At 51.3% G+C, this 11,681-nt stretch overlaps 6 protein-coding genes across 6 annotated transcripts; 3 read left to right on the top strand and 3 right to left on the bottom strand.

Moving 5' to 3' along the window:
• Positions 1 to 1,185: 1,185 nt before the first annotated feature.
• SEPMUDRAFT_133877 (acid protease) lies at positions 1,186 to 3,797 on the top strand (the record flags this gene model as incomplete). Its single annotated transcript, XM_016902595.1, has 2 exons — positions 1,186 to 1,968; positions 2,062 to 3,797. The coding sequence occupies 2 exons, from the start codon at positions 1,186 to 1,188 to the stop codon at positions 2,407 to 2,409; spliced, it is 1,131 nt and encodes a 376-aa protein (XP_016760029.1). The 3' UTR covers positions 2,410 to 3,797.
• SEPMUDRAFT_46664 (DHH phosphoesterase) lies at positions 2,493 to 3,797 on the bottom strand (the record flags this gene model as incomplete). Its single annotated transcript, XM_016909005.1, has 1 exon — positions 2,493 to 3,797. The coding sequence occupies one exon, from the start codon at positions 3,795 to 3,797 to the stop codon at positions 2,493 to 2,495; it is 1,305 nt and encodes a 434-aa protein (XP_016760030.1).
• Positions 3,798 to 4,063: 266 nt separating this feature from the next.
• On the top strand, positions 4,064 to 7,737 carry SEPMUDRAFT_149750 (SGS-domain-containing protein). Its single transcript, XM_016905748.1, has 4 exons — positions 4,064 to 5,915; positions 6,012 to 6,574; positions 6,663 to 7,044; positions 7,162 to 7,737. Exon 1 carries the CDS (start codon positions 4,395 to 4,397, stop codon positions 5,580 to 5,582), a length of 1,188 nt encoding a protein of 395 aa, XP_016760031.1. The 5' UTR covers positions 4,064 to 4,394; the 3' UTR covers positions 5,583 to 5,915; positions 6,012 to 6,574; positions 6,663 to 7,044; positions 7,162 to 7,737.
• SEPMUDRAFT_46006 (zinc-binding alcohol dehydrogenase) lies at positions 6,365 to 7,649 on the top strand (the record flags this gene model as incomplete). The annotated part of the gene is made up of 3 exons (XM_016908982.1): positions 6,365 to 6,574; positions 6,663 to 7,044; positions 7,162 to 7,649. The coding sequence occupies 3 exons, from the start codon at positions 6,365 to 6,367 to the stop codon at positions 7,647 to 7,649; spliced, it is 1,080 nt and encodes a 359-aa protein (XP_016760032.1).
• A 1-nt stretch (position 7,738) lies between the features above and the next one.
• On the bottom strand, positions 7,739 to 9,482 carry SEPMUDRAFT_164265 (DUF89 domain-containing protein; the record flags this gene model as incomplete). The annotated part of the gene is made up of 4 exons (XM_016908103.1): positions 7,739 to 9,051; positions 9,141 to 9,271; positions 9,340 to 9,410; positions 9,461 to 9,482. 4 exons carry the CDS (start codon positions 9,480 to 9,482, stop codon positions 7,803 to 7,805), a joined length of 1,473 nt encoding a protein of 490 aa, XP_016760033.1. The 3' UTR covers positions 7,739 to 7,802.
• Positions 9,483 to 9,744: 262 nt separating this feature from the next.
• On the bottom strand, positions 9,745 to 11,301 carry SEPMUDRAFT_87264 (uncharacterized protein). Its single transcript, XM_016910437.1, has 2 exons — positions 10,835 to 11,301; positions 9,745 to 10,779 (listed from the first exon to the last, which is right to left on the bottom strand). The coding sequence occupies exons 1-2, from the start codon at positions 10,982 to 10,984 to the stop codon at positions 9,988 to 9,990; spliced, it is 942 nt and encodes a 313-aa protein (XP_016760034.1). The 5' UTR covers positions 10,985 to 11,301; the 3' UTR covers positions 9,745 to 9,987.
• Between the last annotated feature and the right edge of the window lie 380 nt (positions 11,302 to 11,681).

The raw sequence follows: 11,681 nt of genomic DNA on the forward strand, positions 1-11,681 counted from the left end.
GGCCTGCCTACCTTCTGCGTACTGTCCTTTACCTCCTATCAGGTTGGCGTGGTGACAACAAGTGGGTTCCCGAACGGAGCGCTGTCAACAGGTGTAGAGAGGAGGGTGGAAGTGAGAGTCCTGACACGATCATATCTCATATCGCGCGCCGCTTACTTGTACCCCTCCCACAGCACAGCCTGCCTGTTCACCTCGTGTACTCGAGTAGTTCCGAATCAGCATGTGGTCCTGGCAGTCATCCAGGATTCGTTCCGAGAACAGCGGTTGGCGGCTTCTTCATCTCCAGAATCTAGATCTCCCGCAAGCTCTGCGTGGAGAGAAAATTCTCAAGTCGTCAGTTAGGGCTTTTTTTTCTTTCTTGGTTGGACCTGGATGAATGCTGACAATTGCGGCCCTTTTATAAAACAAATTCCAGCCGAGCAATTGAGTTGGCAAGAAATGCGAAGCGATTACGAAGCAATTACGGAACGTCGGGTCAGACCGTCAGCTTTCGGGACAGTTTTTCCCATACATGTATATGAATAATATGATGTATTGAGTTTCGGTGAGACGTCGGATGTCAAAAGGGCCTATCCGGCAGTTGGTTCCTAGCCTCACTTCTTTGATTCCATCTCGTTGCGACCCGCGAGTGTTTTGGAGGGAGTCTAGATCTACCTAACTGTACATGTACCTCCTAATCACTTGTGGCTTCCTCGGGATCTGCATTTGTGTCTAGGGAGACATTAGTTTTGCAGTTTTGAAATACTTACTACTATACCGCCTACAAGTAGTACGCACTGCACCGAAATTAAACGACTCGATGGACTTGACCTGCACTAACATCTAAGGTATTAGTAACTACCTATCTAAAGATGCCCTATGCCTATGGCCCGCTCGGGGAAGACCCTGCCGCATTTTCATACTGGCAGGCCTGTGGTTGTTGTCGCGTTGGATCATCGTTGTCCCCGGCACATAATCGTTCCTTTCCAGGGTCCCGTACTCTGCCATCAGATGATCACAGGCCGATAAAAGGTACATCCCAGGTTGCTTTCGTCGCACTGGGAAGACTGGAACTGGCCCAAAAACATGTGATACTCTCCCAGGGAACCTTTCGACTTTCAGCTGTCTACAATCCGCGTTTCAAACCCTTTCCTGTTCCTCCGACTACTACCACTGGTGGTGGTAAATAAAACGTCCTGGGCCCCAATGGCCGTCCTACGATACCTCTTTGCGCTAGCGATTGCAGTCACTGGACCTATAGCGACAAACGCCATCTCCAGTCCAGTTTTTCAATCACATGGCAAAGCAACTAAAGAAGAGCTCGCTGCTCGGGCTCTTGCCAAAGCCAAGTATCCCAGATCGAATACCAGAGTTACAGCGGACGCAGGTTACTGGTATGCATCATTCGACATTGGCGACAGCAAAGGACTTTCCCTGATTCTCGACACGGGATCCGATTACGTCTCTGTCAATCCACGCTTGTACAAACCCGGCTCCGCCTCGGTCGATGTGGGCGAAGAGGGTGTGTACACATATAGTTCGATGGAGGAAAATGGATGTGGCTCCGCAGCTGTATCCTATCACGCTTATCGAGACACTATGACTTATGAGGGGTTGACGGTGAAGGGGCAAAGTCTGGGTGCTTCCAAAGAAATGCCCGAGTCACCTGGCAATTATACGAAATTCGATCACGATGGCTTGATTGGGCTTACTCTCAGTCCTGCTTCAAGCCTCGCCAATACCAAATCGACGTATCTCAACTCGCTCTGTCATCAGAAACTCATCGAGCCATGTCGTCTCGGGCTCGCATTTGGTTTTGACAAAACTGGAACCATGGCGTTAGGTGCTGCTGAAGATAGTCTTTTCGAAGGACCGCTATCTACCATGCCTGCTGGTCCCAACTGGGCAACGACAGGAAAACTCGTCATTCATGGCACCGAGGTGATTGCACACGGCAAAGAAATCTACTATGACTCTGGCACTAGAAACGTAAAGCCTCCTCCTTCTTCTTCCCCACTACCCCATTACACGCGCCCTCCCTCTCTTTTTTAAACTAACATCAAATCTTCTCCCACAATCCAGGTCGTCGTCCAAACCGCCGTCGCCCGCGCCCTCTTCAAAGCCCTCAAAATCCAATCTGTCGAGCAGCACGAAGCCGGCTGCAGCAGCATCGTCTACGGCTATTACCCTTGCGACAAACCTCCCCAAGTGGGCTTTCAAGTCGGCGACAAGACGTTTAATATTGATGCTTCGCAATTCGCTCTCGAGGATAATGGGAATAATAATTGCACTGCTGTTGTTACGGGGATAGATTTTGATTTTGCGCCCGATTGGTGGCTTGTTGGGCAGGCTTGGTTTCAGGGTAAGTATGCGGATTTTCATAGGAGTGGGGGGGATGAGTATACGTTTGGGGTTGCGCATTTGAAGTGAGGTGAGGTTCAGGGCAGGTCAGGTCAGGTCAGGTAGGGGTCGGATATACCTACTATAGAATCTGGTACCTACCTAGGTAGAATCTACCGCATGTTCTCCCGCAATAATGGCCCCACTCTTTTCCTGCTTGCTTCTAGATTGTTTTGGTTCCAAAATCGCTCAAAGACAAATTTGCTCTGGGCGGATACATCGCTGCTGCTGCTTTCTCCACCTGCTGCGTCTTCTAATTGCAACTCTCCTTCTCCCTTTTGGAAAAATCTCTCAGCGGCGGTTTTTCCTTTGTCGTCGAATGCGTACAATACGAGTTCTCGACGAAAGCCGTCGTCGTCGTCGTCGTCGTCTTCGCCATGATGATGCGCAGTCATAATCGCAAACACATTCAAACATCTTTCTGATGCCCATTTCTGAACCACATGTCTCAAATCTTCCTCTTTTCGCTCTCGCAAATACTGCATCGATTGCACCACACTACTAATGCCCAATTTCAAATCTCCTTCTTGCCACTGTTTATAATCCTTTCGTAAAATATCCCTCAACGACATTCCCTCAATATTCGATTTCGCCTCATTCAACTCTGCGTAAAAAGTCTCACGAGAATAACTTTTACCGTATTTGTGGGAAATGTGAATTTTCGCCTCTAAAAATCTGACAGCTTTGGTATCTGCTTCGGAGATTTTGTGTGTGGCTTCTATATTGATACTGTCGATGAGAATGGGTCCCAGAGCGAGTTTGGCGACTTGTGCATCCCAGGTGGATGCATAGGCGAAATCGTCGACGAGTCGACCATCTTCTTGCGCGGAGCCAATGGTGGAAGAGACCATGGAGCCTAAATCTTGCCACGTTTCTCGAAGGTAGTTGGTCACGAGACTGCTGCAACTGGCGGATTTGGTGATGATTCGGGGCGAGATGTCGGGGTGGTGGGGGATGAGATTTTCATCTTCGTGGTGGTCGATGACGGCGTGGATGCGATGGCGGTAGAGGTCGCCGAGTTTGCCTTGTAAGCTGTTGTGGTCGACGAGCGTCCAGTCGGTTTTTTCGGCGGGGAGGAATGGTGGGGAGTTTTCTCTTTCTTCTCCTCCCAATGACAAGTCGTCCAAGGTGATTAATTCTGATGGGCTGATGTCGGCGTGTTGGAGTAATGCGGTGAGTTCTGGACGGAGAGAAAGATCGGAGGCGGAGAGATTTGTGATGGGGATGTAGAGTTTTCCTGTTCGTTTGGACTCGACTTTGCTGGATTGGATGTAGCCATAGACTAAAGCACACGTGATGGAGTCGAGGTCTGCGGACTCGTTGCCGATGATGAAGGATGCGGGAGTTTGGTTTTTGATTGCTTGTTGGAGACTGCGTTTTGCTGTGACCAAGAAGGTCCGTACGGACATGCGAGACATGTTGGTGATTGCGGTGATGATCAGATGGAGGAGGATGTGTTGGTGTTGGGATAGGTTGATATGAGCTCTAACAACAACGCTAGACAAAGTAGAGTGCCTAGTGAATGACAGCCTGAGGCACCAGCTTTGGAAGCGCTAAAATGGTGCTAGCAGGGGTTGGGCCGGACCGTGATGCACTTTCTAGAACATCTCGCTGAAACATTAAAGTACCTTACATGAACTGCTGTGCCGTACACTTCACTTTCAATCAACAACCCTTCTCAGCCAAACCCATCGCTAATTCACCTACCTACACCCCATTAATCCCCGGAGACTCAACTTTCAGCAGCCATGTCAAACTAGGAGCACCCGTTGGTGATCACAGCATACGATTATAATCTTCGGATTGCAGCAGTCACGAACGCGAGAAGGCAACGAGAAAGCCTCGCGGTCTATCACACGCAAATTGAGTACTTGCTGCTGAGCATCCGACTAGTACCCCGAGCCTTCTCACGGACTCCACAGAGAATCAGGCTGTATCGGGAGTTCAACTACCCGACAACTATCGACGAATTGCAAGAGCGGCTGTAGAATAGACTGGCCCGCATTTGTTACAGAATGGCTGCTCAAGCTGCTCGTGGCAAGAAGGCTCTGGAGGCTGGCAATTACGAAGAGGCCATCAAGGAGTACACGGACGCCATCAAGGAATCGCCTACTTCGCCCGAGTTCTACACCCAGCGATCGGTTGCCAATCAGAGAGCAGGCCACCTCGAGGAATCTCTCGCAGATGCTGAGTCTGCGGTACTGAAAGCTTTGTCTCGAGCGAAGAAGGAGGCCATCACAGAAGCTCAATTCCGTCGTGGTGTAGCTCTGTACAAACTTGGTCGGCTTGGCGATGCGGAGTTTATCCTAAACCTGGTCAAGCAGCGTGATGACAAGCACAAGCAAGCCGACATGTGGATCAACAAGACAAAGATGGATCTGGCAAAGCTTGGGCAAGGCGACGAGAAGCAAAAGGTGACTGTGACCGAGAAACCAAGTCAGCCAGCCACCACGACCACGACCACGTCTACGTCCACTACAGTTGCTGTGCCATCTACAGCACCAGAGCGGACTCCAGCAGATAAGATTCGATACGACTGGTATCAAAACACCGAGAAAGTGTACTTCACACTCATGGCGAAGGGTGTGCCCGAGGACAAGTGCGTCGTTGACATTACCGAGCGCTCGTTCAGCATCTCCTTCCCAACGGGCGCTGACTCCAACTACGATCTGCACATCGAGCCACTCTTTGCATCTGTTCACTCAGATAAGTGCACCACTCGCGTTCTGCCTAGCAAGGTGGAAATCACCCTTGTTAAGGCACAGCCAGGTCAAAAGTGGCACAAGCTGGAGAGCGACGAACCCGTCCCGGATTCGAAGAAAGTCGACAGTGTTGCTGACTCGGACGCTAAGAATGCCGATCCTGTCAAGCGTGCCGTCTTGTCAGACTCCAGTCGTGGACCAGCGTATCCTACCTCTTCGAAGAAGGGCCCCAAAGACTGGGACAAGGTCGCCAAGGAGGCAATGCCAACCAGCGGCAAGCCTGGCGCGGCCGAAGACGACGATGATTACGAGGGAGGAGATGAAGCCAATCACTTCTTCAAGAAGCTCTTCAAAGGAGCGAGCCCAGAGATGCAGCGTGCCATGATGAAGTCCTACACCGAGTCCAACGGCACCGCTCTGTCCACCAATTGGGACGAAGTGTCCAAAGGCCCAGTCGAAACCACTCCGCCAGATGGGATGGAGGCTAAGCCGTGGAAGTAGCGGTAGCGTCAGGGATTCAGCGTCTCACTCTGTCGACTATGGCCGGTGAACCGGATGTCCAGAGAGGTGCTCTCCCGAGCTGGGATTTTGTCTTTGTCGATTATTTGTCGATTAGCGCGGAGTAAGGTGTACTTTCCAGCAAAGCGTCACTCTTTGTAAGTAGCATGGCAAGCCACGATAGTCAGCAAGTTAATAATACACGTTTGTTGTCATGGCTCCGCCCGCGGGGAGAGAGTTGACTTGCCAAGAATTACGCGCTGCATACACGGGCGGCCTGGAGCGCTGGAGATAGCCAACCTCACCCTCAAACATACCAGGTATTAGGAGTAGGAGGTATGTTGCACACGCCACAGGGACATGTACTGGTTGGTCAGTTCTTGGCAACCCTTCACATCTTTCGCAGGCCGGCTGAACGGTTATTCTAAGCAGGCGGGAACGACTGCGACAGCGTCCGCCAACGTCACCACGTGGCAAATGGCAGATCACTGTCTAGGAGGAGGTATCGTTGAGTTTGTTGAGGAGTGTCCTTAGGAGGTACCTCCTACCTCCTAGAAGGGTATATGTTCTTTTTCCCGAGGCGACGGACGATGTCATTGGTACTACCTCCTCCTTTCGACGTCATGTCTCACTGACTGCTAAGAGGTGGATTGGAAATCGAAGCTCTCCGCTGCCTTTAACACTGTATATCCTCTCGCGTCTCGCACACGGCCTGAACCAATGCGACCATCACCGTCACTTCTCACCAGCGCAGCATCATCCACAATTATCCTCAATCTCTTAACATGGCCGGCGAAACCAAGTTCGAAGGCTGGTGCGGCCTTGACGAAGACTCGGTCAATGGCAACATGAAATGGCAGACGTATGCAGCCAAAACGTGGGAGGAGACTGATGTCGACATTGAAATCAGTCACTGTGGTGTCTGCGGTTCCGATCTTCACACCCTGCGTTCAGGCTGGGGCGAAACACCGTACCCTGCCGTTGTGGGACACGAGGTACATTTCCTCTCCTCTCTTATCCCTCGTCCACGGACCTTTTACAATAAGTACATGCTGACTGTGGTGGTACGGTGTCTTCATCCAGATTGTCGGCAAAGCCATCCGTGTTGGTAAGAATGCCAAAACTGCCGCTGGCAAGCCCATCAAAGAGGGCGACCGGATTGGCGTGGGAGCGCAATGCAAATCTTGCCTCAAGCCGGATTGTGAGCAATGCTCCGAGGGCATTGAGAATCATTGTACAAACGACTTTGTGCAGACTTATGGTGCCAAGTATCAGAATGGTGACACGGCTCAGGGAGGTTACGCCAAGTACTGGAGAGGCAATTCACACTTTGTCTTCCATATTCCCGACGCTATCCCCAGTGAGATGGCTGCGCCGATGCTGTGCGGTGGTGTTACGACGTACAGTCCTCTGAAGCAGAACGGTTGTGGACCTGGGAAGAAAGTTGGAGTCATTGGTATTGGTGGTAAGTTCCTTTCTTTTCCCCCCTTCTTCTCCCATCTCCACAAACACACAAAACAAAAACAAAAACAGAACATTCATCAACAGTCTCTAACACCACTTTCCCCCTTCCCCTCCTCAGGTCTCGGCCACTTCGGTCTCCTCTGGGCCAAAGCCCTCGGCGCAGACAAAGTCGTCGCCATCTCCCGCACACGCTCCAAAGAATCCGACGCCCGCAAACTCGGCGCCGACGACTTCATCGCCACGAGCGAAGACGGTTGGGAGCAAAAACACTCCAACTCCCTCGACCTCATCATCAGTTCCGTCTCCTCACCCAAAATGCCTTTGGAAGGTTATCTCTCTTTACTCGCCTTCCAAGGACGATATATTCAACTCGGAATGCCGGAAAATCCTTTGCCGAATTTTAGTGCGGCTGCGTTGGTCATGAAGCGGGCTACTATGGGTGGAAGTTTGATTGGCGCACCACATGAAATTGAGGACATGTTGGAGCTTGCTGCTGAGAAGAAGGTTCAGGCGTGGATTAATTTGAGACCTATGAAGGAGGCGAATCAGGCGATTGTGGATTTTGAGGCTGGGAAGCCGAGGTATAGGATTTGTTTGGTTAATTAGAGACTTTTTTTTGAAGGAAGGGAGGGAGGGGGGAGATGAAAAGTTTTTTCTAATGTAGAAAACAGTGAATGATGAAAAGATGTTTGTGAGTCCGAATGATTGTTTGTCTTTTCTATCTTTTTGATGTATTGCAACAAAGTGAAAGTCTGTAAATCATACCTTCTTCCCATCCCAAAAACTCACGACAGCCCACTTCCCACTCCAAGCCCACTTCCTCTTCTTACCATCTCCATTCTCACCACCATCCTGCAACTTCCTCAACTCCTCATCTTTCCCCTCAGGCAACCCCACCACCACATCAGCCTTACAAGTCCTCAACGCCAAAACTCTCATTCCACTCCCCAGCCGGCCCAACGGACCAATGGCCTCACTAAACGGCGTCGTAGGATCCCACATGGCATCCGCAGTCAATTTGCGATAATTGAGATCTCCTTTGAAAATCACGAGCTCGGATTCTTGGAGATCTTGATAGAGTGCGGGAGCCGTCTGGGGAAGACGCCAGTAGGAACCGGCTTCTGTCCAGAAGGAATTGGGGCGAAGGATGATTTGGCCTTGGGCGTAGAGGGTGGACCAGTTCTGGCAGAGGGATTGGAGATGAGAGGTTTCTTGGGCGGAGAGAGGTGGGGGAGTTTTGTTGCGGGCGAGATCCGCTTCGGACGGGGTTTCGTAGAATTGGGGAGCGTTCATGAGGACGGAGAGTAAGTCTGCGAAGTCTTGTGGGGTGACGTCGGAGACGAACCAGGGGATGTTTTTGGGGTGGAGAATCACTTGGGTGGCGAGGCCGGATTGGAGAAGGTATCCTGTGAGGATGAGATCGACGAAGAGTTCGAAGCCGGCGTTGTCCAGTACAATGTCGACGCGCCTCTCTTTGGCTCCGGCCTTTTGCGCTTGGTAGAGCGTTTCAAATGCCTGGTCGAAGTCGTTGACGATAATTTTGTCCTCGTTGGCTTTGCGGGCGTGGGAACCTTGCAGTTTCTGAATATCCTCATAGCTCAGATTCGTCAATAGACTCAAATCCGTCGCATTCCCCCACAAGCAGATTTCCGACATTTCCACGAAGAGTATTTTCTCCGCTTGAAATCGCTCTTCCTCCGAGGAGGAAGCAGAAGACCCCAGCAGTGCAGACTCCTTATTCGACTCCAAATGCCGTACAAGCTCATTATACCGCGCCGCAAGCTCCAACACCGCCGGCCTCGAGTCCCGAAACGTGGACATTTTCTGTTGCGAAAACACATCATATCGCTTCCAATGTGTCGATTGAGCAAATATGGTCGCTATGCGGCGGTAGAGGTAGCATTCGGCGTACAGCCATGCCACATTGTGCCATTTGGGGTTGCCGCGCTGCTCGAGTTCTTGGTTGTAGGCTGCGATATCTGCGCTGCTGCCGTCGTCGGGAAGAGGGCTGAATTGGATTTTTATTAGCTTCTTCCTCTCGCCATCGAGGGGTTTTGACTTGATTAAAGAGACAAAAAGAAAGAGAGAAAGCCTCACGTCAAAGGCCGATTATGTTGAAGTTCATATTTAATCGCCGCAATCTCATTCGTAATCTTCTTGCCTTCCTCGATCTTTTCCGCGCTGGTCTGTTCCGAAACGGCCTTGTGGATGTCGTCGATCGCACCCGTCTGGGAAGAGACGTGTCAGTCAGTAATTGAGCTTCGAAATATGAGGGCTTGCTGGGTCGTTTTCTCACCAAGATCACGGGCCATCGTTCTCGTGCAGAAATGTAGGCAAAGGAGTTGGGATCGGCAGTGCCCGATTGTGCTGAGAGATGGTCAGCGACCGTTTGCTTTGGGAAAGCGGTATATACTTGCGGACTGTTGTGTCGTACTCCATTATTGTCGGCGATGCTATTTGTTGTTGTTAGGTGCTGTTGTAGTACTCCAGCTCGATGGCGGGCAAAATAATTGGGGGGTCAAGTTTCTTGGTCAGCGGGGTTACGAAAGAGGAAAGTCGCTGTCCACCACTGTTACGTAATCGGATGAAGGTCTGATATCATCTGTAATAGACTGTATTCAGCGACGACAGCAGTCACCAGTGAGAGCTGACTTGCAATCGTTGTACGATTGAACAACTACATAACCAGAACCGAGCCGGGGTAGGACTACATGCAGACCAGCCTCTGTTCCCCCGGGACCTCTCGTCCTCGCACTCTCTTCTCTTCTTACATCCATCCTTCTCATGGTCTTGTCAGCAGCGAAGCGCAGATGCTGCTGCTCCATTGCTATCAGTTCATCCTGATATCGTGGTGCCCCTATACAGTATGTGATAACAGAAAGAAAAGCCAAAGTGGCAGCCATGGACTCATTATACATTCGTACTTCTCGTATCCCGCCTCTCGCTATCGCAACGCGTTGTAGTTCGCTTCGGGAAATTGCAGATGCGCATTGGGTCCCCTGGGGTCGAAGCCAGGACTCAAAGCAGACGGTGCCAAAGTCTCGTCGTACGATGCAGGCGCATATGCCGTCTGTGTCGTGGAGTGGTAGCTCGTTCTCCTCCCCGGATGCGTCATGCCCTCGGCATCAGTATGCGAGTACGTGTCCGATCCAGCTCTTCTATGTCCTGCTCCGAGTAGACCTTCCTGGTCAGCTGGCGCGGTTGTCTGTCCATACGCAAAGCTGTCCGAGGTATCGTTGCTGGTGTTCAGATCCGCCGTGTCTGTAGACCACGGATCCGCCATCTTGTCAGTCACGACCACAACTTCTTCTACGCTATTGTCCTGCTGATTCCTTCTGAAGTTTGGATTCGGAACAACACCCGTCTTTTTGTGATGCTTGATAGCATGTACAGCAATGGCAGTTGTGACCACGAACATCAGAAAGATGATAATGCCGAGCCCCACGGTAGCCTTGCTCACGTTGCACTTGCTGACGCTGCCAAAAGCGAATGATTTGCATGTACCGTCCTTTATCACGTCGTCCGCTCGCTTCGTCGGGGTAAACGGCTCGGTCTTCTTCTTGCCCTTCCCAATCCCATCGGCGTTCCAGACAGCGACAGCAATCGAGGCTGCAAACCAAAGGAGAGCGAAGAGAGTATCGATCGTGGCAATTGCCCAAACGTTGTTGAGTCGCCATGCACGGGACCACATTGGTACCAAGACCTGGTAGATGATGGCTGGGATTGTGAGGAAGCACTGTGTCTCTATCAGATATGCTCCAATGCAAGTAAGTGGACTGCGCCCATCATACCAGCGCAAAGTAAAAGCTAGTTTGTCCACCATGTTCACCCGATTTGGTCATGACAGCGAGTGTCAAGCATCCTGCAATGAAGACAATCAGGCTCTGGCCAAGGTGGATGCCCGCCTTGATCCGTTGAAGCTTGGTCTGTGGTATGCGCATGTTGCGGTTGGTCCGTCTGTTCAATCTGTCTGTTCGACGATGCTGTTCGAGAGATGTAGCAAACGGGAGAGGCAGTGGAAGCAAAGGGCGATGTGGCCGCCTCTGTCTATATGCGTCCTACTGGCTGAGACACATGCAGTAAACAGTTGTAAGACGGGAACGTGAACCCTAGGCGCCGCCCCTCAGCTTGCGCGGCGTGCGAAGCTTTTCCGCTCCGCCTCTTTTGGAGGCCTTTACGAGGTGACAGTGGTGGAAGATGGTCGCGGTGGTGGTGATGGTGCTGCTAGGTAGTTCTCGTTATCCTTCTAGTGGTGGAGTGACAGGCTGAGATAGAGCTATGTTCAGGGCGGTGTTCGAGTGTCTCTGGATTGAGAGTGATGGCAACTTCGAAAAAGCCATCGTATCGCAGCGCACAGGCAGTCGGTTTGTGAAACTTGAAGCATATGATGATTATTGTGGGGAGCATGTCGCGAAGGACAACGCGTGTTAGAGCTAACCAGGATGTTCGACGTGGGTCGAGCCGCTGCCAAGACTCAAGAGCGAGGGGCCGACGACGACGACGTTGAATATACCGCAAACATGGACGATTCGGAGTCATGTCCATTTCCCAAAACACTCCAGAAGAACAGAACAAGAATATAGAATACCGTTTCAACCCCTTCTCCTGACCTTCTCCTGAGCGGATGCGCTGACAATT

This window comes from Sphaerulina musiva, assembly GCF_000320565.1.
Source record: "Sphaerulina musiva SO2202 unplaced genomic scaffold SEPMUscaffold_6, whole genome shotgun sequence".
In the NCBI taxonomy this organism is placed as follows: Eukaryota; Fungi; Ascomycota; class Dothideomycetes; order Mycosphaerellales; family Mycosphaerellaceae; genus Sphaerulina; species Sphaerulina musiva.